General features: G+C 40.0%; 1 protein-coding gene across 4 annotated transcripts; it reads right to left on the bottom strand.

Moving 5' to 3' along the window:
- Window positions 1-409: 409 nt before the first annotated feature.
- Window positions 410-22,864, bottom strand: LOC110990887 (histone acetyltransferase p300-like). Of its 4 annotated transcripts, XM_087133407.1 has the most exons (9): window positions 22,736-22,864; window positions 20,779-20,864; window positions 19,028-19,289; window positions 5,477-5,584; window positions 4,951-5,112; window positions 4,403-4,613; window positions 4,072-4,189; window positions 3,471-3,519; window positions 2,814-2,897 (listed from the first exon to the last, which is right to left on the bottom strand). In XM_087133407.1, exons 1-8 carry the CDS (start codon window positions 22,779-22,781, stop codon window positions 3,490-3,492), a joined length of 1,023 nt encoding a protein of 340 aa, XP_086989533.1. In that variant the 5' UTR covers window positions 22,782-22,864; the 3' UTR covers window positions 2,814-2,897; window positions 3,471-3,489. The 4 variants fall into 4 exon arrangements, with proteins under 4 accessions (XP_086989531.1, XP_086989530.1, XP_086989532.1 ...); XM_087133405.1 differs by lacking the exon at window positions 3,471-3,519 and having other exon boundaries at window positions 410-2,897; window positions 4,951-5,109; XM_087133404.1 differs by lacking the exon at window positions 3,471-3,519 and having other exon boundaries at window positions 410-2,897.
- Window positions 22,865-26,973: the final 4,109 nt, after the last annotated feature.

The following is a 26,973-nucleotide window of genomic DNA, read 5'->3' on the forward strand; positions in this document are numbered from 1 at the left end:
TACTTGCAAGAATTATTAAAGAAATATCACCACAGACAAAATTTACACTCACAATCCAAATCACTCTATTTCTCCCTCATATAACACACAATTTTACGGAGGGTAATCCTTAGCTGTAGCAGCAGAGCAGCGGAATGAGTTACCTTATAGCTTAAAAGAAATAGATGAAATTGATAGTTTTAAGTCAAGTCTGAAAACTTGCTTGTTTCCTAAGTGATGCTTAGAACGTATTTTTCCGACTGTGTCATCACCATCACTCCTACAATAGTATTTTCTCTTTTGTGTATTTGTAAAGGGGAAAAATGGCATACTATGAGGAACTCACAAAACAACAAAAACTCAAACTAAACTCAAGGATCTTTGAAGGAAAAGTTGCGGGAAACTGAACTAATAAGGACTCAGACACCAATTTTTGACTTCAAAAAAGGGACAAAAATCTAATTTATTAATGCAAAAGTACAGGAAAAATGAAAAAAAGGCCTAAAGGACTAAAAAACACCCAGACTAAAACTTTGAAAAGACTCAAAACCAAAACCCAACACAGTATGTAAAATGGACCTAATGAGGAGAGCTGGCTTTCAATCTGTGAAGCAAAAACATAAAGAATATAAAGTAAAGGGAACAGCAAAACATATCTTGTACATGTGCCAAAGGAAGTTGGAGCAAAATTAACTAGGGATTAAAACATTATACAAACAAAATTGTGCATAGGTCTGTGGAGCTCATTATGTATTCAAATCCCCTGGCCATCTCAATAAACTACTGACAATATGAAGTGGAAACTGAGAAAGAGAGGTATAGAAAATACTGCACATGTGGCAAAAAGAACAAAGTCAGGTCAAAAAGATATAAGAAAAACACTTTAAACAAGATATGTGGTAAAAGAAAAATAAACTAGAATCCCAAGCAAGTTTTCAAGGCTCAACAAAGCTCCAAATCTTAACAACAAAATCTTGATTCCAAGTCTTTTCAAAGAAAGTTAAAATAAATCCACAAATTAACCATCAGGAAGATTGTCAAATTAACTAAATGATAAAAAAGACACAAAATGAACTCTGTACAGAAATAAGAAAAGTAAGACTCTCACCACTGACTCATAGAAGCAGACAGAAACCTGACTCAAGCAGAAACGCACACTCCAGTTAGGAGGAACACTAAATGAACAATGGTGTCTCTAGATCTGCTGGTCTGCTCCTCAAAACTTAATGTGGCCATAGCATGGGGTCAAGTTATATGGGTAGAAACAATTAAGGGCCAAAGTGAATAAACAGGGGGATACACTAACAGAAAATCCAGGGGAATTCTAAACAAAAACTGTATTTTTAGAGGGGAACTACTCCTATGAAAAGATGCTAACAAAAACTATAACAAATGTCTAGTTCTGCCACATATTCTTCACTGTCCTTTGCTCTTCTGGCACACAGCATACGCACATGGACTTGGAATGAGGTCACTTGTGCATGTCTATATCCCCAAGGGACTGTGAGTGACCAGAAGAGAGTCCTATTTACTGAGGGCAAAGGCTGTGCGCTAGTGACTGAATTTGGCCAGTCCTTATGTGTTTTATAGCATACCTCAAACTAGAAAAATTTTCTCTCAGGCTTAATTTTGACTGTTTTAATTTAACTTTCAATAGCACTTCAAAACTTGCCAAAACGGAAGGTTCATTTTAGTTTTCATAGACACAGTCTAATTACGAATTGCTGTATAGAGTACCAAACTGTGATGTCACTGTGAACCAGTGTAGTACAAACGAATGGAGTGCGCACGCATATTGATTCACACGCTGATTCTCGCTCTAATGCCTTTTACACACACACTTATGCACATGACGTAGTCACTTCCGTACTCTATACAACTAGGAAAAGGAATCTTCCAGGGTTTAAACTGTTTCAATTCAGGACAACCTCCAGAGGGCGCAATAACCAGTAATAACTGGGCACTAGTCTCTGGAATTGAAGCGTGTATACAATGATTAGGCACGTGTTGAGTCACACTAACTAGCTTATAGAGTACTGAAGTAAATACATCACATACAAACTTAGAAGGCATTAGTGCGAGAACCAGCATGGGAACCAACACGCTCACATACCCCATTCATTTGCACTGCACTTTCTGGTTCAAAATGACATCACACTTTGGTACTCTATATTAGTGAACCATACATGGCACCAGCCACCCAGGATAAAGAACCAGGAAGAGATGCATTATAAAGATTTTTATGGAATTGTGATACGCGCTATATATAAAAGCAGTTCGTTATTACTATTACTAAAAGAATTCATTTCCTGTGTTATTCCAACAACAACACTAATTCCAGATTTATTTTTTGATGATAGCAATATAATCTCTTGGATGTTTTTCAATGGGCTGCCAAGTAACCACTTGGGACATGTGACAATATGCAACTTCAAATTACAGCGGCAAATCTATGAGGATAGTGTTAGGTTTTCGAAAGGGACGGAAAACTCCACATAAATATTTCAGAGAAAAACCCAGAAAGTTAAGTAAGGACTGAAAAATCCACAGGTTAACCTTGGCTGGATTCACAGAAAGGAAGGCGAAGAAAATGTCAATATGCCAACCTGACGCCCTGTTCTACCAGTCCACTTTTCATTGCTGAGTCACAGCAACACTGACACCAAAATAAACCTTCAAGACCATGTAGTTAATTCTGATACAAGTTGATGGAAAGAGTTACATTTTCCCAGCGGGCATCCTGATCTGGGAAGTTATTGAGGAGGCTGTGGCTGGGGCAGCTGTTTGGCTGCTGTTGTGGGGATGCCTTCAGCGGCAGCGTCAGTGCCTTCCGTCTCCTGCATCCTCTTCTGTCGCTTCTCCTGCAACTCCTTCTGCATGTTGTAGATCTTTTCAGCCAAGAGGTGATAGTATTCCTCCTACGACAAAAACAGGCAATAAACAACAAATGAGTGAATTAAGAAGTGAGCAAGGATGAATGCTTTTCCAAGTGATTTTTCTGCAATGCACACTGGTCTTCCTAATCTGTACATAAACCATCAGTGGAAAGACTCTGATGAGAGCCCTGGTAAACAACTGCACTTCTCCAAGAGTAGGAAGTGTCTATGTACATGTACATCATACAGAGTTAGTTGTTGGTGATGCTGAGTCAGTCTGGCTGATTGAATATTCGAGCATTCAATCTTCCACAATATCAACTGTTGGGTTCTATTCCAGTTCCCAACAAAGAGCAGCAACAAAATATTTCTGTTTGTTCATAGGAGTGGTTTTTCTCACTGAGTTTAAGCAGAGGGATTTGTCCCCAGGAGGACCTAAATTGGTCCTAATTGCTGATTTATTCCCTTAGTAACAGCAGGATCACAAATTATGAGAAAAGGAACACTGCAAGTCAGAGTAATTTGGACATACGCACAGCTACTTTACAGTGTACATGTATACCTCTATTAGTTTACAGAGATGGACTGGCAATGAAGTCACTAGTGCGCGTTTACCTGTATGCACCTTGAGGGACTATGAGTGATCAGAAGAGGATTCTTTCTTCTGAGGCCGCAAGACAAAAATGTAAAATGGGGAAAGAAACTTTAGTGAACCATTTTAATTCAATTCAATAATCACAGCAACACTTCTATTTTCCATTGACTGTTAAAGAGTTGTTCTTCAATGTTCTCCTCATGTGAGGCTCCAGTAAAAAAACTGAAGTACCCGGTACCTGTGCCTGACCAGGCACTACTTTCTAGAATTTACATGTGCATGATGCTTGGTGCATGTCCAATTCACACTAATGCAAGCTTTGTGTACGGACCTCTATTAGTGAACAACATGTAACTATATTTCAACCAATTGGTATAAAGACCCAGCAAGAGGTGTGTTATAATGGAGATCCCCTCTTTATGCAAGTTTGGAACCTAATTATTCTGTTACTTGCCTTTTTTTATTTACTGATTTTTACCTCTGAATGTTTGATTTTGATAACAAATATTCAAAAATTTGATGACTTATCAAAAATTTGAATATCCACCACAGCCCCAGTTGTTTGATTATCCAGAAAAAAGTATAAATTCCTGGTACAACAAAAGATTGTCTATCACTTACCCTACTGCTGGCTTGCTCGTACATGTCCTTTTCTACTTTGCGGGCATAGGCTACCAGGTTTCCCATTCGCTTGTCTTTCATGGCCTGGGGGTCTGGTGATGGAAATATTGCTTGAACTCTGGAAGGGAGAGAAATCAACATTCTCAACTGATAGTATCGCACAGTTTTCAAAAATCCCCAGCAACTTTGTAAACATTTAAGTTAAATGCCGAGTTTTGACAATTTCTAATTACAAAAAAAAATAAAAGGAGGTTCACAAATCGAATTGATACACGTTTGCAATTTCAAATACAGTGCCAATGAAGGTGGCAGAATCAAGGTTTTTACTTACATTTTAAAGACAAGGTGATTGCGCAAATCCTGGGTGACAAACTGCTGCCAAGGCTGTGTGTTGCCAGTAATGGGCATGGCAATACCCATGCTAGCGTTGCTTCCACTGTTGCTATTAGGTGCAAAGGACTGCAGCATGGCATCTGTCTGCTGCTGGGTACTGGCGGTGGTCAGGGGACCAGTGGAAGCACCTGGCACATCACCAGAGGTATCTTTAAGAGGACGAAAACAGGGAGAACATGTTAATCAAGGAATATCATAAGGCCAAATAATGAGAAGTATAAAACACAAAAGTAACAAAAATATGAACCGTATTCAAAACATAAAACTTGCCATCCTTTTTTCAACAGTACACTGGTGGAAACTTGCAACCCTCCGGTAACAAGAAATGTTTAAACGTAAAGACAACTATGAATTTTTTCCTTAAACCAAAATATCAATGCCACAACTGTCAGCAAGTGAACACAGAGGCAGCATATGATTCTAGAGCACAGTCTCAGTGACCGAGACCTCCTCTCCCTTCCTCATGGTGCATAAGTCTCTACTCACTCAAGGGGTTGGGCATTCCCGGTGGCCTGGTCTGATTCTTGGTGTTGTACGGGATGCCCAGGGCCTGGTATGCCCGCTGCATTGAGTTCTGATCAATGGTTGTGCTAATGGCAGTAGAGCCAGGCAGAGGGCCGGTCATGGCACTGTGCAGCAATTTTTCTGCTTGAAGATACAAGAAGCACAAGTGTACAGATTAATTTGGGGCAATCTGCCAACCGATGTAGGTACACTGGTAAATGGGATTCCTACGTGTACCTAACAAAAACCAGTCAATCTACAATTTTTCTTCGACTATTCCACAATGAACTACAATGTTACATAATTTGCATTCAGAAAGGATTACCAACAAAATGGTGAGAAGTACAGTGACTTTCTGTTGAGGTTTCAATGCTATTTGCTATGTTCAGCTCCAGCTTGAAGAGACACAATATGTGTTGTAATTAAAATCTTTAAAATTACCATCAACAGATGTATTTATCCCATCTTTTACAGACTACAGATTTCAAAAATTTTGTATGACAGTTACCGTGCCGTCGGTCGGACGCATGCTTGAGCGGCAAGCACACTGGACAGTCGCTACGAGTGCAGTTCTTCCAGTGCGTGATAATCTGCCTTGATGAGGCACAGTGGGCAACTGCGCAGAAAAACAACAAGAGGGGATATTCAAAAAAGCAATTTTAAAAGTTGAGACTGAGACACCTCTATTATGCGAAACCCGACATTTGATGCACTGATAGAAAATGTGCGCAACCCTTCACCTGGCAGTGCCCTAGTAGTTGGCAAAACACTAGTAGAAGTCCGGAATGAGAAGGTCCCTGTGAGTGTCCTTAATGTGTCCTCACATGATGTCGCAGTACCTTGATATAGTTGTCTGGCAACGTTAGTTATGGGAAGAGTAGTTTCTTCGGCTTGCAGTCCTGCTGGTGACACTGCAACATGTTGTGAAGCATCCATTGGCAAGTCACCAACCGAAAGCCCTGATGTTAACCTCGGGTCTATGTCACAGGAAGATAGATCACTTGTCACTCGATTGCTGCAAGAAAACCGAGATGTCTTTTCCCAGCACCCGCACGACATGGGGTTCACTCAGACCATTGAGCACGAGATCCTGTTAGTTGACCCAGCCCTTTTAGGTTGCCATACTGACGCATTCCCCGGTGCAGTTCCAGGAAGTCAGACGTCATGTTACAGACCTCAAACAGTCTGGTATCATCCAGACCAGTCAGAGCCCTTTTGCATCACCAATTGTCATTGTGCAGAAGAAAGATGGCAAGATCAGACTGTGTGTAGATTATAGGAAGCTGAATTCAAGAACGGTGAGGGATGCCTACCCACTCCCTAGAATTGACGAGGCATCGGATGCGTTAGGCAGAGCAACATATTTCTCCTGCCTTGATCTGACTTCAGGTTATCACTAGGTTAAGATGTCAGCCATGGGTCAGCAGAAGACGGCATTCACTTCCCCTATGGACCTCTTTGAGTTTACACGTATGCCTTTTGGGTTGGTCAATGCCCCGGCGACGTTCCAGAGGCTTATGTCTACTGTGTTTGGCGACATGAATTTTGTCAGCTTGCTAATATACCTTGATGGCATTATTGTATTCAGTTCTACTCTCAATGAGCATGTGAAGCATCTTGGCCAGGTTGCGAGAGCATGGGTTAAAGCTATAAGCCCGAAAAGTGCCATCTCTTTCAATCCCGAGTGCACTATCTTGGCCGTGTTGTATCAGCCGATGGCATCACGACTGACTTGCAGCTGTCAAGAAGTGGCCAACACCCAGGTCAAAGAAGGATGTCAGAGGTTTGCTGGGTCTTACAGGCTACGACCAGAGATTCATCCATTCATTGCTGCTCCCCTCTTTGCACTGACCAGTGGACAGCGAGGCAGCAAGGATCCACTATTTGTCTCGCAGGAGGAATGGCAATATAGTTTTTTTGTTTGGCTCGCCATAGTCAGTTTTACATGATTTGCATATTTGGCGTGCCCTTGCAATGCCCCACCCATACAATTTGATTCACGGAATCACTCAACCGTTTCACTTTATAACATGAACGGCCTAACCATTCAGGTGAAGTCTTACACACTGAGCAGTTGTGTAGATTCTTTATCTGTTTCATTTCCCGTGGTCTCCAATTCATTAATTGCTAAAGCCCATCCCCATCCCACCCCAAGGAGTTCATACATGTACGTTATATTTATTTTCCTCATTGCCATTTTCTTTCCAAAATTCCTTTTCTTTTATTGTCAGGCATGCCGGCCTTTTGAGTCGTGTTTCTCCTGCAGCATGTTGGGGCATTGGTCCCATAACTGCCCCTTCTCCTTTGGCTCCAGCACCTACTCTCGCTACCGGCCAAAACCAACAGCAAGTCCAGCCATCCCTTTCTCCGGTTAGAGACCCTTCACCTGACATGCACCATCTTTTCAAAAAGCCCTGCCCAGTCATCCTGGAATCGCTTCCGCCAAGTCTTCCGACACAGGCAGCAGAAACAACGGCCCACCAGTTTGCCCCAAATCACAGTAGAGCCACTATCTGCGAGAAATTTGAAAAGGTACATAATGTCCATGTAGATCCTTGAAACCGTCATTTTTGCGGTCTGATGATTTACGAGTTAAAGGAAGGTTGAGACACCATATTAAATTTTGGCATGACAAAGGTGCTCCTAGTATGATTTTGTCAATCGTTGAAAATGGCTATGTAATCCCTTTTGCAGAAGGACCTCCGACATTGTTTCTCCGTAATAACAAATCTGCCTTACGTCAGGTTGCTTTCGTGACAGATTCTGTATTAGAATTGTTGGCTTCTAACCACGTTGTAGAGAAATCCCATCCCTCCTATGTCGTCAGCCCTTTATCCATTTCATGTTTTACATCAAAGAAAAACAGGCTCATCCTTGATCTCAGCATTCTCAATACTTACATTGCTAAGAAACGCTTTAAATTAGATTACTGGAAGTTAGGTATTCAATTTCTCTCGTCCAATGTTCTCATGGTATCTTTTGATTTAAAGTCGGGCTACCACAATTTCGACATCACTTCCATCTCTCATCGGCATTTAGGTTTCACTTGGAGCATTCACAGGGTAGACAGATACTTTGAATATTTACCGTCTTACCATTTGGGCTAACAACTGCCCCTTACATATTCACTAAAGCTCTTAAACCATTAGTTTCTCATTGGTGGTCCTGTGGAATTTTGATAGCTTTTTATCTGGATGATGATTTTGCTGTCGTTCCACGTTCCGAGCACTCTTCTGACCATTCTCAGATAGCTTTAGGCATCACTAACCACGTACGCTCTGATCACCTAGAGGCAGGTTTCGTGTACAACATATCCAAGAGCATTTGGAATCCTGCATCTTCCATCGACTGGCATGGCTGGGTATGAGATGGGATACCACGCAGGATACTCTGCAGGTACTTGATTATCGGATTGATAAAATGAAGGCATCTATAGAGTCCCTGTTCAAGCAATTTGCATCTCTAACTATTAGGGACTTGCATTCATTCGTAGGCCAAATCATTTCCTTGTCACCCGTGGCCGGCAATATTACGCTATTGATGCCTTGTAATTGTCAGATGATAATCGCTGCCGCCTCCAATGAAAGTGATCCATTTGTACCTTCAAATGCCTGCTTATCTGAGCTTAAGTTTGGCAGAGATAACGTCGAACATTTGAATGTCCGTTTTGTTTTTGCCCATCAAGTTGTAAATTAGGATAATTTGTTCGGATGCTACATGTAGTTCAACTGGCGTGGGTGCTATAATAAAGCCACACCTTAACAGCTTGGCTGTGAATATTTTTAGTATTTGTCTCGGCAATTCTATTCGCCTTAATGTCGAGTGGATTCCCAGGACCATAAACGATCAAGCCAATTTTGTTAGCAGGATAATTGACACAGATGACTGGTCTCTTTCAGAGGAATTCTTCACGTTGATTAACTCTTGCTGGGGTCCATTTACGATCGACTGCTTCGCTACCTTCTATAACTCTAAATTGCCCCAATTTTATTCTCGTTTTTGGAACCCACATTCATCAAGCGTAGATGCTTTTGCTTACAGCTGGCATGGCGAAAATGCATTATTCGTTCCCCCTGTAGTCTTGATTCCATCCACCCTCAAGCACATGTACCATTGCCGATCCAAAGGTGTTCTTGTATTTCCATGGTGGCCTTCCCAACCTTTTAGGCCGTTGCTGTGGTTGCATTACCATGCCTGAATTAAGGACTTCTTTACTGAAGTGGGTTATCATGCGCTTAAACACGGTAGAAATAACAATAGTCTCCTTGGGTCAAATAATTTCAATGGCCTCATATTAGCATATTTAGATTTTGAGTTGGTGTAACAGCTTCATTACCTTTGGACTTTATTGTCAAGACTCCCACACTTATCTAAATTTTCCTCCTTCTTGTGTGCATACAAATCGTTCGCAACCATTCCTCCTGGCAAGATTTTCCATGTCAGTTTCAAGCACAGAAGTTTATCCTCGGAGGTTACGGTGTCGTCTTATCTCTACAAATGTTGTCAATTTCTGTTCTGGTTAGATTCACAATGTATTGCCCCGGCTCTGCCAATTTCTGAACACGTCTTGGCATCCTATCCATCCCGAACAAAATGGCAATTGAATTCCGATAGTGTTTTGATTTCCAACGCTGCACAGTGGGCCAGTTCAAGGTCACACTGTGCCAAAATAGGTGAAATATGATTGTTTCAAAAATCAATGCTGTGGGTTTTTTAGTTTCCAATGGTCCAGGGGTATTTTACATGGAAAAATTAACGACCGGAAATCTTTATCACGGGCGATATTCTGATTTATTTACAAAAAATTATAACATTTCTAATGGGAGTAATAAAACTTGATGTCTAATTTGACATCGTCGCTATGCAAAAGATAATGCCTTGGAAATTGGCTTGGATATTGTTTACAAACCATATTTTATGAAAATAAGATTCATAACCCCTTCACTTTAGGATTAAAGTCTGAAAAAGCTCCAAATGTCAAGTAAAATTTGTTTAAATTTGCATTATTTTTTTCACAAGCAAAGAAAATATATATTCCCGCCGATTCCCACTTTAGCTTTTATATTTTCCAAAAGCCTGAACCTTCAGGAACAATTTTAAAAAAAGACTTGGTTGCGACTTTTGAAGATATACTATTTTAAAGTTGTACGCGAGATGCTCCGACACGCCTGTTTGGACTCAACCGCATGTAACAACGTATGCGTGTGACAGGTTGCATTTCCCTCGAGGCTTCTACCACTACAGCAAAAAACCAACACGCTCTGTAGACATGGTCGTCTTTCATTTGTTTGTAGTCATTAGGTAGACAGAAAACTATAAACATGTCAACAACGATGATTAGAAGAAGCGTTTTGTATACATTTCTAGCCCATCAATACCTGTTTAAACTCAAGCACCCATTTAAGTTCCAAACTGCCCATGATCATTGACGTATTGTTGACCCCAAAACACTTGTAATGGCTTCGTAGTGAGGCATGGTGCATTCCCATGCCATTTTCACCCAAGCAGCATTATCATCCAGAGAAAAGCATGGGATACCTGTTTAAAATCAAATATATTTGAAGTCCCCAACTGTCAATGATTCTTGACGTGTGTGATCCAGGGAAAAGGCTGCAGGTCCTTGAATTAACCGATTTGAAACCAAACCCCTTGAAAGCCCAGTACTTAATTGCAAGTTGTCACTAGTTGAGTATAAAGGCAATATCGGGACCAAGTCAATTCCATTCAATAATTTCATGAGTTCAGCATGGCATCCATACCTAGAAAGCTGTTAACTGAAGCTATCAGGTCTTCAGGGGATCTATCCAACAATGAAGTCTCATTTGGGAGATGCATGTGTGTTTTTCTCTGAATATCACGGTATCCAGCAATTGGACATTCCAGAGGAAATTCAAGAGAATATCAAATCAATCATGTACAGTTTTCTGTATAGATTGAAGGGAAAATGGATAGCTTGTAGCCGCAACAAATCTCAGTTCGAGAGGAAAAATGGAGAGTGGTTACAAGCAGAGGTGTTGTTCCCACTGGAAGTTGATCACTGGCTCTCTAAAGTGAAAGAAGCCTCTAGGTCTGATGAGGGAGCATTGGGTTCAGGAGCAGGTCGACCCAGCAAGGATTGGACTTAACTTTCCAAGCAATCAAAACAACGGAGGGCCCAAACACTGCTGCAGGAAAGTGAGCTTCTTTTTGCAGCTTCTCAAGGAGCTTATGGGAGGAACCCAGACTTGAGATATGTTCTTCGATTTAACATTCAGAGTCCGTCAAAACCTGCAAAACTAAGAAAACTAATTTCCTCACCCCACCTGCACCTGAGAAGTTTACTCCAGATGAGGCACTTGCCCTTTTAATTGAAACCGGTTTGACAAACCTTGAGAACTGCTGCCAAAGAGAAAAAGGCAGATGTCTACCCGCCTTACAATGCTGTTCGAGAAGCAAAGCAGAAGTGTTACCTACAAAATACAGATGTGAGCGAAAAGTCGGCCAAAGTGTCTCTACAAAATCTTTTAGACCATACAGCCCTTCGTATATTGGAACAACGACAGGACAATGTTCACGAACTAATTGAGAAGGTACCAAAAGATGAACGTCCCCTCTTTCATGACTTAATTTGCAAATGGGATTTTGATGGCTCATCGGGTCAAAGTGAGTACAAACAAAGATTCACAACCACAGAACAGTTTGATGATTCGAGTTTGTTTTGCACCACACTTGTACCATTGCAACTAAAATACCAGGAACAAGTGATATGGGAAAACCCTGTTTCTTCATCTATGCGCTTTTGTTGGCCAATCCATCTACAATACAAAAAAGAAACACAGGAGCTAGCCCAGGAAGAACATCAGAACAAGGAGACGGAAATCCAGCAACTTCAACCTGTAGCAGTTGATCTTGACATTCAAGTAGAAGGCGAATTAGCTAGAAAGGAGACCATCTACATCAAGTACAATCTTCACTTGACCATGGTTGACCAAAAAGTCATCAATGCAATTACTAAAGCTTCTTCAACCATGCGATGTTACATTTGCGGGGCCACACCTTAGGACTTCAATAATATTCACCATCTTCCACAACCCGTCTCAGACAGATGCAAATTTGGACTCTGCCGACTACACAAATGGATTCGTTGCTTCGAAATGATGCTTCACATTGCATATAGACTTCCCTTCCAAAAGTGGAGGATACAGTCAGATGAGGACAGATCAGTCATGGCAGAGAGAAAGAAAAAGATTCAGGAATTTTTTAGATCAGAACTTGGGTTGAAAGTTGACCAACCGAAGCTAGGATATGGAACTTCAAATGACGGGAATACTGCACGCAGAGCTTTCAACACTGAAACAAAATTCTCCAACATCTGCGGTCTTGATGAGAATCTAGTTCATAGATTTCACGTAATTCTGATCACTTTATCCTCAGGACTACCCATAGACCATGAAAAATTTGGACTCTACGGTTTGGATACTGCAAAGCTGTGCATTGAACTGTATCCTTGGTTCAAAATGCCAGTCAGTGTGAATGTCTTACTGATCCACGGAGCACAAATAATTTCATCCTCAGTTCTACCGATTGGCATGATGAGCGAAGAAGCCCAAGAAGCTCAGAACAAAGATAACAAGCTCTTTCGGTTGAGGTACACAAGAAAAACATCAAGGACGCACACAATGAGTGACATTTTTCACAGACTTATGGTAACCGGTGACATTGTAATCAACAGCAAGTCTGTGTACAACAGGAAAAAGAGGACACCCATTCCCCAAGAAGTCCGAGAGATGACAAAGGAGCCCGAACTTGTCATTCTTGTCGAAGGAGAATCCTCACCTCCAACCCACAACCCAAGTGATTCTTCAGAGAGTGATTTGTCATAAGGTAAGTTATTACAAACTATAGCAGCCTTCTGTGCAGGTAAGTTTTCTCATCCTGTAAATCACCTGTACCATAAATAACAATGCAAGAAATGCTTCGTTCCCACTGATGACAGAAGTGAACATGCATAATTCTGCTTTCTAATGATATTGCATAAAACTTTTTTTTTGACACGCTTAGAATATATTTGTTAATTTGAACTACTAAATAACAAACACAAAGAGGTAGAAATGAGTTACGCCGCAAAAATGAATGATTAATAGTTAATTTTTATGTTTACTTAGAATTAATTTTCTTTATTTCTTATGGTTTCATACCTTGACAAAATAAATATTTGTAGATTTGGTCATCGTGTTGAATAAAATTGGTTAATTTGTTCAGTTTTGATTGTTTTCATGTTGAAAACGATCGGCTGGTAATAAAAAATCAAAATCAAATTATAATGGTCATAAAATATTACTGATCATTGCTTCAAATGAGATAATAAACCATTGACATACATTTGTATAATAATTAAAATACCTAAAAACTTAATCAAAGAAGTCATTTCCAAATTCTCGTCAAAAACACAAGACAAGACGCACGCATAGTTCAGCCAATAAAAAATCAGCATTTAAATGACGTCACAGCATTTTGGAATTATGTCTATTGTCTTTCTCGGGTCATAAAATCCCCAATACCTTCATATTAGCACAAATAAATACGCAAAACAATTTTGGTGCAGTTTGACCTTGAGCTGGCCCACCGAGATATGTTGCAATAACAAAAAGAGTATATCCATCTTTATCCCTAAATCCAAAATGGATATTTACAGAGACGGTAGCTGCGCCTTTTTGTGTGACACTTTGGATAATTACATGTATTAACCTGTTACAATTTTGCTTCGATATCTAAAAGCCTTCTGTATACAGTTAGTCAGGACAAATACTTGTTCACTCCCGTTACATTTTTGTCTGGTTCAAATACTTACAAGGTTGGGGCTAACAGACACTTAAGTTACACTAGGTGTCGAGAGTTATTTCTTGAGGCCTTAATGTGCATAGGTGTAAATGATCCTAAGGAATATGGCCTACACAGTCTGCGATCTGGTGGAGCTTCTCATCTTGTTCCTGAAGCTTTGCACCATGGTGGATGGAAGACCACTGAGGCAAAAAATAGATATGTCAGATGGAATACTAAAGAAAGATTACATTTGTCAGTTGCACTTTTTAGGGAGTAAGCGCTGACTAAATGTTTCACGGCTCTGCGTTATCCCCGGCCACAGCTTCCTATGTGTAATAACACTTTTTTTAGCCGGTCAACGTACTTTTTCCACATAATCACAAGCAAGTGATGATTGAGCAAGCAGATGAATAATCCATTGTTTCACTTTGTTTGTAAATGTATTGTATGTTTGGTTCAGATGATCTGATTAATGATAGAACCAAGGTTAAATTGGATGTGTAGTGAAGTATGGATCAGATGATCCAAGACGGTCAGATGACCATTCAATAGATGTTAAGATGAGAAGAAAAGAGTGTTAAGAAAGTGAAAAAATACGAAAGTCAGGAGAGGTCCGGTATTGATAACGTATGCATCAGATGACCCGTCCTTCTGATCTGTGTTTATACGGATTATAATTGGCCTTTATTGATGCCAGAGAGCTTAATTTAAATTTTTATATAACAGATTATAAATCGGATAGATTTGATGGTCAGTCAATCTATATAGCAGTGGCTCAGCAGACAGTCCCTCAGGGAAATGGAGGTCCCTCTGAACCCTTTGACATGACTGAGAGGTCTGGAGTTGATGATCGGGAAGTAGGAATACCACTTGACCAGACCTCAGACACGGCAGCATCACAGCAAGAAGACTTGGAACTCAGCCGCGTGAGAACCTTAAAGTTAACTCAGCACACAAGGCCACGCAGGCGACAGATGAAGGGTGAACCTAAAGCATGCAGTTTGTCGATTGTTGAGGTCCTGGGACCACCTTTGTGTCAAAGACGATGTGCTATGCTATCACAAGATGACCGACTACGGAGAAACGTATCTGCCTGTTCTCCCAAAGTCACAGCGGCTCCAAGTCCTGAAAAAGCTTCACGACAACATGGGACATCTTGGATTTGAAAAGACAGTCCAGCTCTTACCGGACCACTACTTCTGGCCTGGCATACATTCAGAGACAAAGGCCTATGTCAGCAAGTGCAAGCAATGCATTTTAAGGAAACTACCAGACACGCGTCGACAAGCACCTCTTCAGAGTATTCGGACAACCCGGCCATTAGAGTTGGTTTGCATGGACGTTTTGACAATCGAGATGTCCAAGGGTGGTTTTGAACATGTACTGGTAAGTGACAGAACACTACACAAGATTTGCTCAGGCATACGCAACCAGGGATGAAACTGCCACTACCGTGGCACGTGTCATGTGGGAAAAGTACATCACAAACTTTGGCATCCCTGAATGAATCCAATCCGATCAAGGGAGATCCTTCAAGTCAGCCATTGTGAAGGAGTTGTGTAATCTCCTCGGCATCGTGAAGTGCAGAACTTCGCCTTACCATCCCCAGGGCAACAGGATAACAGAGTGATTCAATTGTTCGCTGTTGTCCATGCTGGGAACCCTTGAGCCAGACCAGAAGAGTAACTGGGCGATGCACCTACAGTCAATGATGTTTGCCTACAACAGCTCACAGCATGAGACAACGGGTTACAGTCCATTTTATCTGATGTTCTTGAGGGAACCTAGGCTACCCGAGGAACTACTTGTAATCTCAGGGCAGGAAGAGTCAGATGGAAGTCGCCCCTATTCCTTATATGTCCAGCAGCTGGAGAGACACCTCCTGATAGCTTGTGACAAGGTGAAGCTTGAACACAGAGAGCACAGCACAAGCAGAAGTTCAACTATGACAAAAAGGTACATGAGCAAACCCTGCAGCCAGGAGATTGTGTCCTTGTTGCCAAAAAGTTACACAGAGGTCGATGCAAGCTCAAGAACAGATGGGAAGAAGTACCTTATGTCGTCATTGGTCAGCTGGGGGACCTACCAGTGTATACGGTGCAGCAGTGCTGCTCTATGAAGAGAAGAAATTTGCATCGGAATCTACTGACCGTCAGTCGTTTTGAGGTGGGTGGTTTGGCAGTGAGTGATCTGCTCCCACCACCACAGCAGTTCCAGGAAGACCCAGACCAACTTCATCTTCCACCGCACCGCAGTTCTGTGATACAGACCATGAAACCACCAATGTCCTCCTTCATCCCCTGCCACAGTCCCATGAAGCAGCACACAGAACCTGCGCTGGGTTCATTTCTTCCCCCACAGAGTTTGGCGAAACAGATGAGCTAAGATGTGCTGACAGCAGCTGCAACAATGACGTTTCCGACAGGACGTCAGATTCATCTTCCGGCCGCAAGGACGAACCTGAAGATGGGACTGATGATGCTCTAGATTTACATGTAGGCTGTGAAAAATAGACACGCCATCGTCTCAGAAGGGTCATCAAGTCTGCATCAAGATTTGGGGACTGGATCTGATGAATAGATTACTGTTTAATTTGTTTTGGCATGTCTTTTTTATCTTTGTTTAGCATTGCTGAGGACAGCAATGGATTTCAGATGGCGAGGATGTGGCAGAGGCAATTTTGGGTTGTATTTTATGTAGGAGTGTTTAATACTCTCAAAAGGTTTGTTAAGGTGACACCCCCATTACATGTATCTTGCATCATCCTTGTGAGAGTTCAGTTGTGCTCTTCAGTTGTGGTTTTAGCTGGGCAGCCCCTTACATTATATGCAAATTATGGCCAGGACACCTAACCCCCCCCACCATGCCTTTTCCAAGTAGCCTCTCAGTTTGCAGGCAGGAAGTGAAGTGAGCACACCACATGTTTTTTGCTCCTTGTTTATTTGCAAATTTGCCCCGAAAATCTGGTTTGGTGTAGACTTGGTAAGTGTTGCTAAACTTTTTTGTTTTATTTCAAATCTATTCATACATGCAGTTGCACGATTATTATAATAAGGTTTTGCTCTTGTTTATGGCCATGTACATGTGCTTTGTGGACACACTCAAGTGAGAAGTGTCTGTTTAGAAATGAGCAGAGTTTCTTCATCTCTTGGTGTGAACTTTAGTATCAAATAAGTTTTAGGGAAGATCAAAGTTTGTGTTATTTCAGAAGTACTTGCTGGATTCATATTATGGAAATGACATGCACACATGCTAAATTATTCTACTTCTTATGTTAAACTTTTCCAAGGCATGACTGTTTCCGTCATTGATCTTAGATGTAAATAAGGCTACATGTAGGTTACACTATTTGCCTTAATGAAGTAATTGTATACAGATTCTAAGAAAGCACATCCTATGATTAATGGATTTGTGAAAGTTTGTTCAAAGTTGACTGACCTCTGGAGGGTACAGCCAGCAGTGCAACTTTGCCATGTGCTATGTCCAGTACTTTGAACTCATTAAATACTAGCCACATAGTTTACCTTTAGTCTTAAAGCATTTCAGCCAGTACACCTGCAGTATGTGTGTGCCAAATGTGAGATTTTATAATATTCAGTCCATGTACACATATAAACTTAGTGAGTGGTGTTTTATTATTGCTACATCACCTCCATGATTTGTACATGTAATTTAAATATTCTTTGATTTTTCTTTTATTTGCATTAGGTTGTTTAAGCTTGAGTGCTTTTGATCTGTAACTTTCCTTTTAGGTACTGTTGTCGGTCTTTTTGTTTTCTTTTGTTTTTTAATATATTCTGATCTTTATTTTTTTTCCTTTTGGTTTCTTACTTTATTGAAAGTTACTTGATTCTTTCATCAATTTTCTTGTACTCTTACATCTTAGTCTATGGTTTTGTTCAAATTTTTTTAGTCTCGATCAGGTTGGTCTAGGTTTTCAAGGGCTCGGTCTGTTTGTTGAATTCTTCGATTAAAACCAGGGTAGATAGTTTTTCATCATTTTTTAGCGAAATTAAGTTGGTTTGTAGATTTAGTAGTCTGATTACAGTCCGAAGAAATAAAACATATTTTCAAAACTTTTTTTTGTGTGTAGAAATTTAGACTCTGTTTGTACTTTTATTCCTAGAGTAATGACGCGATCCCTCCCTGAAAGATTTCAGTTAGTTTTGTTTTTGTTTCTGTAAAGCGAGTTCCTCACATGTTTAAATTTTGTTTTTTTAGTTTTTTCCTTTATGGATCTAGAGCTATTTTTCCGGGTTACAAATACAATAAACAGGATGATGTACACAAAATAAGGCCTGGGGAAAGGCACCATAGGTTTTGTATTTTATTGATTTGTTGAATAAAAAGATATAGGTTCCGCATGATTTTCTAGGTTGGGTCAGGTAACCGGAAATATAACTATTTTTTGTTTGGCCTTATCTAGACGGTTTATCACCTTTTTTCCTTTTTTTTAGTTTTAATGTACTGAAGTTTAGCTGTGATTTGTAATTTCAGTGTCACTGTGTCTGGTATAATTACTTTCCTTTTAGCATAGGTAGGGTTAGAGGCGTCTGTGTCTAGGAAAAATTGAGACCTCACTGATGCCAGCAGGGTTAGGTCTGGGTAAAATTATTCTCCTTGTTGGCGGGACAGATGTATCCCAATACTGCGGTTTGAGTACTAGTACGATGACATTCATTTATTCATCCCTTCATTTCTTAAATTCATTATTTTTTACATTGACTTGCACTGCGCCGTTGATCATTTTTAAGGAAACGGCACATTATAAATTTTCTCTCTGCCCACTTTGCATGTGAGCACTTAGCATGTGTTCTTCTCCAATATCATACCACACGTTCCAGCTGCGTACATCATACACATGCATGTATGTATGCATGTGAGACTTTGGTGTATATGCATATTGGACACAAATTGGTCAGAACACATGAGGCAAGGCTTAATTAGATCGGTCTATAGACTCTATAATCAGCTACATCACATAGTGTGTTCTAAATAAAACAGACATATGTCCCTGAACAGACCTGTTACATTCACATGACAGAAAAGCACATTCACAATCTAAAACATAGTGTTCCCGACCTATTTGCATCCGGATACTTGATGTTATGGAAAAGCATGGGATTAGAGTAACCATGACAACACCTCAGTACATGCTCATTTTGTTCATCACTGGAACAGGCAGTGTTCCAAATGGAATGTTCACTTCACTTCACTTCACTTCAGGTTTGAACATGGTTCCCTGACCACAACTTACCTTGGCAAGACTTTCCCTCTTGGCAATTGGTCATGTGGTTGAGAACGTTCTTCGTGGTGCGGCAGTGTGGAAGGACACACTGCTTGTTCTCCTCGTTGGCCTGGTTCTCTCGCCGCTGGCACTTGTGCGCATGCAGGAGGAGCACCAACTGCTGCTGGATCAGCTTGCGTTTGCCAAGGTCAGCGGGTGAGGTCTGAGTTCCGCCAGCAGCCCCAGGCTGGGTACCAGCCATGGCCAGCTGAACTCCTTGGGTGATGCCTCCCTACAAATTAAATTCCAGAAATTGTCAAAATACATACTATTCAATTTCAGCATTTACAACTTACTAATTCTGAATTCATATGAAAACCTAGGAAAGTATGGCTTCTATTGGTTGAAAGGGTCCATAAATATGCGGTTTTCTTCCATAACACCACCAAGCTAATTGTATGCTTCATTGTTACACAATGTACATACATCAAAATACCTAACTTGTGCTATTTGATTAAATATAATGATTGGAAATGGAATATTCAGATGAAATATGCTGGTTGCATGAAATGTCCCCATGGTTTGGAACAGCACCCTCTCTTAATTGAAAGCACACCGTAACAATGCGTATAACAGAATGGAAATTGAAAGCAGAAAAAAGGATGGCAGGCAATACTGAAAGAGTGAGAAAAGAGAGCACAGTAGCAGGACATCCTGCTTACTACAGATATGCCACTCCATCTTAACATTGTAAAGCAATGCACATTAATAAGGGAATAAATACATGCTTGGCCAGTCTTAAACGTGTACTGAAGACCTGCTCAGGAGAATGGATGTGACAATATGTATATCATAATGCCCTAGCTGCAAGCGAGGGCATTATCAGCATTCAGTCTCTGAGAACATATTTATTCCCATTCATCAATACATTTTTTAGTCAGAAAGAAGAAATGTCAAGAAGTCAATGTGATGGATTTCCAATGATTTTGTTGTAGAATTTTACTTTCATTTTCCCTGTCCATTTTGTGGTATATGCCTTGTACAAGTTATCCAAAAAAATCTCCTTATCCAAGTTGGACTTGGTATGCGCGTGGTGAGCTGCATGCACACAGACTCTTGACCAATCAGAATTGCTTATGGTGTCTTACATCCAAGTGCCAACACGTTATTTATGCAGCGAACATTATAACTTCTCATAAGCGGACATTATCAAATGTTAATACAAGGTCACCTTGCATGTTGTTAAATAGACCTTTTTCACCCACGTGACTAAATGTAAACACCACCACCACGTGTGGACCGCCTTGGCCACGGTGATCACATATATTCCTGTGGCAGCTTCAACCACGTGCAAGCGCACGTGCGAACGTTGCATGCTTGACTAGTTTATCTTGAATAGGTAGATTACCATCACAACACTATGCACTCATTACCATCACAACACACCGTAGGTCCAGCATGATCTTGACATCACTGGAAAAAGGTCTTTTGGGATACTGTCTGAGGTTAAACAATCGGCCTGTTCCATCAGGCAAGACCAGTTGCCAACTGGTACGTACAGACGCCAGTGCTGTCGAAGCCATCAAAGGAATCAGTTAGACCATGGAGGAAGGACACATGGTTAGACCTGGGTGAAGCAAGACAAGCCTGGATAAGATGACTTGCCTTAGGTCACAACCTGTTACCAGCAGCTGGATTCATGGAGATCAAAAACTCTAGCCAGAAGCCCACAGGCATAACCTACATAATGTGATCATATTTACTTGATATTAATTACTCACCATGCTTCCAGCCACATCCCTAGACGCATTGCTGGTGACATCCGATAGTACACTCAATGATGGGTGGACATCAGAGATGTTGAAATCTAAGTTAGAGCATGGAGGAAATGTGTTCTAATTCCTCCATGGATAGACTCAAACATCATATGGAAGAATGCTGTAGTTTTCATAATCATTTGAACCTGTTGTGTTTTTGGCTGACAAATTCAAACATGGGAATCGGGGTTCAGCCAAAGGCCAATTCCTCCTCAATCCGCATTCTTTCCAGCATAATACATGTATAACATTTTTGTACCCTTGGAAAAACTGGCTTTTAAACACTCCACTAAATCATCTGTCTCTGTGAAGTGGTGATGCAACCTCCTACCACTGATCTTTTACTGATTGACAAACTACTATGCAAGGCAAAATAACAGTGACTCTGATGCCATTATTGGTGCATCAAAGTTTGAAACACATGGCTTCACCCACTCACTTATCAAAGGTAACAGGATTATTTTAAAGTTTAAGTTTGTTGTTTCATTTAATTTTTATATATCTGTTTTTACCTAGAGGCCTGAGGGTTATATTTCACACAAGACCGTTGGCAAAGTCATTTCCAGGTTTATTTCAGTAGTAGAAGTGAAAACTGGGCAGAAAGTAATAATAATATTTATTCGGGCAATTCAACATACCATAAGACAAACATGATATTGATATGAATATATTGATATGAAAATGTTGTTCGCCCATGATTATTTATTTTTGGTGAAATTACTTTTTCTGGCATATAACTTTTAATTTTGTTTAATTAAATATTTTAATAAGTTTTTTCTCAAATGGTTTTGGTGGTTGTTTTGTGTTTTATTATTTAGATTTTTGAATAAGAAGATTCTGTTTGCTCGTAATTGTTTATTTTTGTTAAATTAATTTTGACCGCCCATAGAGAGCATGGCGCTAGATTAAAGGTCAAATAATGTTTGCTGGTCATTTATGAATGTATTTATGTATCACATATTACATACCAACAGCTTCTCCACATCTTAAAAATATCGGTTCATTTTCGGTGTGAATCTAGGAAGCTACTATATTTGCTTTCCATGGTACAAAACAGTACAACATACCACGCGAGTTAAGTCGCGGCCGCGAGTTAAGTAAGTGACTTAACTCGCAGCCGCGACTTACTGGCAACAACAAAAGAGAAACACACCGCCGTGAAAGAGAACATAAAAGTTTAAAAGTTAAGTGTCGCCAAAAGGCTTATGTCTCCCAACAGGAATGACGTAAAGGGGAATTCCCCAAAAATTTCCAATCATTATTTGGCAGGGACGTACATCATGTAGGCTGGAAAGAGTTCCATATGCAGACACCACTTCACACCCTGTGCACAAAACCTATGAGACTGGTCTGAAAAAAGTGTTTACTCAGTAAACAACTTGTTTTTTCCCCCTCGTTAATTGAACTTTTCTGGACATGTTCTTGCTTTCTGATAGTTAATAGGTCACTGAAGGGAACAATTGCTGGCGTCCGTATATGGAACTCTTCCCAGTGGGCCTACCCAGAGAAACATTGAGTCCACCATACAGTGTCAAGAACCGTCTAACAAAGACTGGAACTGAAACTGGAAGTGTGGCTCACAGTTCTGGGATCGAGTAGCCTACAAAGGCTACATGTATCCCCGCTAAGACATGTTATCTAATGACTGACAGACCACTATATCTTTTAATGCACGGGTAAAAATAAGTGAAATATTTATGAAACGAACCCCATAGTCATGCCTTTGCGCGCCCACAGAGAGACAGAAAGTCACATAAAGATCGTACAGCATGTACTGTACCATGTACGATCTTTACATCCTTTCCCGCTCAGTATCTGTCCGTTCTTCACCTGGTATTTCTCTAATAAAAATGCTCAAACGCACAACCCAACATTTCGTCATGTTCATGATTCTTCACACACTGCCATTTCATACGCTTACCTTCTAAATCACAGCATAACTCGATGATTTCATCCATCGTGTCCATTTTCTTTCCACTTCACGTACATGTACACATGCACATCAAAGGTCGTGTAGTGCCGATGCACATACATGTACGGCACACATGATGACGTACGTCCCTGCAAAATAATGATTGAAAATATTCGGGAATCCCCCTTTACGTCATTCCATCACAGTTTTTCATGCTTTTCAAGCACAGAGAATCGTTGTGTATTAAGCAGCCTTTGTCTCTCACACCCAAACCGCGAGCAGAAGATTGTTGAAATTAAATAATATCTTGTAGAACTGGTTCATACTTTGGGTTGATAGCATATAGTTCAGTGTTCAACAGCAGAAAAGGCCTCATTTCAAAGAGAGGGGTAAAACTTAGGCAAAGCCACCGACGCAACGAGGCTGAAAACCTTCACCACTGAGCTGGATCGGGGTGGATCCACGGAGGGCGTGGGGCGCAGCCTTTTTTCAGCAAAAGTTAAATAACTATAAAGGGAATAAAAAGATGGAGGGGGGAGAAAAAAGAGGAAGGGACCCAGCCCCATAAATGAGACAGCTAGAGTTTCTAAGACACTCTTTTCATCATTAATAAGAAGTGACTTGGAATACTGTAGTCCTGTGTGGAGTGGTACATCGAAACATAACGTAAGACTACTGGAGGGTGTTCAGAGACGTGCTACCAAGTTCATGCTTCATGTAGGCGAGAAATCCAGGACCGTTTGGTTTTTTAATGTAAGGCTGGTCATTATGACACAACTTTTGATTGTTTTGTCCAGTTTAATCTTAATCAGAGCCATCCTACCACAAGACTATCTTCCGATCCATTTAATGTATCCATTCCCCGTTGTAATTCTGAGTATCATAAAGCCTTTTATTTTCAGCATATTGTTAACACTTGGAACCAACTTCCTTTTGCAGCCAGATCAGATTCTTCATTTTTATCTTTCTAGACCTAAACTTTGGAATTTTATAAAACAAGGTTCAGCTCTAGCTTCGAATCTGATAATATATGTACTTGGGTGTCTAACTGTTGCTGTGCTGGCTGCAGATATTAATAAATTCCCACTTGTCTTATTTTCTTTGCGGGGGGGGGGGTCTTCATGTGGTAGGATGGCTCTGTAGAGGTCCTGGTCACCTGTTCCATCTTGCCATTCACTGGCTTTTTAGCATGTTGTTTTTTATACCCGTCATCTGATTGTTGTGTCATGTCAAATGTTTTACATATATGTTTTTAATGTATAAATTTTTTTTGTCTTGTCTTACAAAAATAGCCAGTGGAAAAGTATAATAAAATAAAATAAGAGGCATAAAATGGGACATGCTGGGTATTAAAAACTTCGGGGCCCCGGTTATGTAGGCTCTGGACTCCACCTGTCAAGGGCTTTTGTGCTACATGCTTGCAGGCATTGCATCATTACTACTGTAGTTCATGTCCCCTCCCTCCTTTGAAAAAGCCTGGATCTGCCCCTGAAGATACACATTTCATTTTAAAGATACACAATTTCATTCTTTGTCATTGGGTAAAAGTGTATGTCCTCAATAGATCCTTAAAAAACACTTTAAAAACATTTACCATAGGAAAACTTAAGTGAAAGAGCAAAAAGTTGATTAATCCATCTGAAAATAATACAAGTCTGAACTTCGAAAAATAAAATTTGGTGTCCCCCCCTCCAGCGACCAGCTGTCCTTCCCCCCCCCCGAGCAAAAGTCAGAAGCAGGAAATTATCTATCATTCAATTGTTCTTGTGATGTGCCTTCCTCATGTGCAGCCGCACCTAATGCCTGAGGCTGGCGATGAATCAGCGGCTACTTGTTCTGGAATCTATGTGGAATTCGGCAACGCAATGTCAAGCAATAAAAACCATTGAAAATATATTTTCCAAATGTCTTTTGTTTGTGTCTTTGAAACATCAATGGTTCTTGAGAATTTTTTTCAGTTATGGCAGCTTGAAACTGAAAAATAAAACTTAAGCCCATGTTCTTTGCAAACTTGAATGCATTGACATTTTCGATTCAAGAAAGACAGAAATGGCGGCCATCCAGGAAGAAAAATGCACTGATTCAGTGCAGGTATTACACTTTCAGTTAGAACAGGCTGTCAATAAAATCATACTTTTTAATCAATCAGCACCACCTTGAATTCAATTGAAAATCATTGTTCATTTAACCAATTTTCAATCTAATGATCAGAAATATGTGGCAATCATATTTCAAAGCCAGCCCAATAAAACTGAATTTACTACGCAGTAAAGAGCATTAAAGTTCAGTGAAACTGTGAGACAAGAACATATAGTCAATGCATTCAGAAATGAAAATTAATAACATACCCGTTGGACTATAAAGAAACTTATAAAGAAAGGGAATTTCAAAAACAAAAATCAGGATCTCTTCAACCTGCTCAATAACTGGCTGACATTTTTCACAGGTGCAGACTTTATTTGCAAGCTCATGTTATCCTGTTTCATTTCATGCCCTCATAAATGCATGGTGATTATTGGGCCGTGCATTACTAATTAGAGACACTATGAGTTGGTGGAGTCAGGATTGACTCTGTTAATGAAAACTTATTAGAAGTGTTTAGGATCTGTAAGAAAAGAATGTAAATAAGAAAAATAATAAACTGCAGGATAAAAAAAATCCTTCGGCAAGAATGTACTGAAACAGGAAGAACATGATTAGGCCCACCAACCTTAATGACAAGTCAACTTGTGGAGAAAAAAGACACCTTCCTCACAACAAACAATGCAACAGTCCTCATTCAAGCATTTTGACTTCATGAGTGCATTCTTATTCATGTCCCCCACGTACCTCCCCTGGCCATGGCACTGGTTACAAAAGTTAAATATTCAGTCCAGACAGTCTGAATAATCTGTGTACATAAAGAGACCTTATCCAATGTAAAACTGGCTATGCAAAACAGTCAATTTATTTAATGAAGGTAAGCTCCATCAGTGCACAGCACTGCTTTCCATAGAGGCCCTTAACTAAAATACAATCAGTAAAAATCAAAATTATTATAAAAACCATAATACTTAAAAAGCACAGCAAAAAAATATTTATACTAACAGTGAAGTTGCATAAAACATTAATACGGGAAAGAGTAAAACTTGTAAATAAATAAAACTTAAAATGCACAAGTCTATAAACAAATGTATATAAAAATGAGCCCATTGGCAGACCTTTAAAACAATGGTGTTGGGATCACACACTGCTATTGTTAATAAGATGAAATGATATTAATTGGTTCAACGACATAGTTTGCCTTATAATTCAAGTTGTCTGTTAATCATCTGAATTTAAGACGTGCCTTGATTTGCTTTTTAAAACTGACAAGCCTAGGCAAGGTTTTACGCTAACACTAATCACACAGTTACACAAACTCTTCAACCATTGATTAGCCAGTTTCACCACAGCAATTCCAAGCTCCTCTCCGAGGTCTTACTGATCAGTCTCACAAAACAACCACCAAAGCCACTCTTTTCCACAACAAAGACAACAAACTATAGTTTGATGTCTATGTATGCATTGAAGTGCAAAACAAAACAAAACGTTGACCCTTTTTACAGTAAAAATGTTCTTACTGAAGTGGTATAATGCAATAGACTGTGGCAAAAGAAAGGGATTTACATGATGTGAGGACAGCTTTATCCAGGTAAAGTTCAACTCTACTATGATCTTGGCCCAACACGTTACCTGTGTATATATCTACACTGTAGCAGGCCAACAAATATTTGATCAACAGGGTGCAGAGGGTCTTGAAACCACGACTACAATCTACAAAATAAAGTGACAACCAAATGTCATCTTCCTTAAATGTAGTACAACTAGCCTCTTAAAAAGACCCGAGTATTCCTGTATTTCCCAATATTAAAGGCAAAGCGAAAGAAAATGGAATGCACATACTTTTTGCAAATGCATTGTTAACAATATGTAGAAATGAACATTGATTACTATGCACATAAACGTTGTACTGCTGTTACAGGGCTGCCATGATTTGATCTTAACCTGCACTGTAAAGTATTATAAAGTAGTATTGGGGGATAGGATAAGTAAAATGAACAACATTGGTTAGCATCGAAAGTATGGTTTCTTTCTTTTTTTCAGAAAATGCATAAAAGACAGAGGGCAAAGTACAAATATTTCATGCTTTAATGTGTGACCCTACATGCTTTCTTTTAAAAAGCCTCTTAAAAATTCTCAACATGAAAAAATTAGCTTTGTTCAAG

Source organism: Acanthaster planci, linkage group LG02 (genome assembly GCF_054643075.1).
Source record: "Acanthaster planci isolate LZ-2023a linkage group LG02, COTS_SCS, whole genome shotgun sequence".
NCBI lineage: Eukaryota > Metazoa > Echinodermata > Asteroidea > Valvatida > Acanthasteridae > Acanthaster > Acanthaster planci.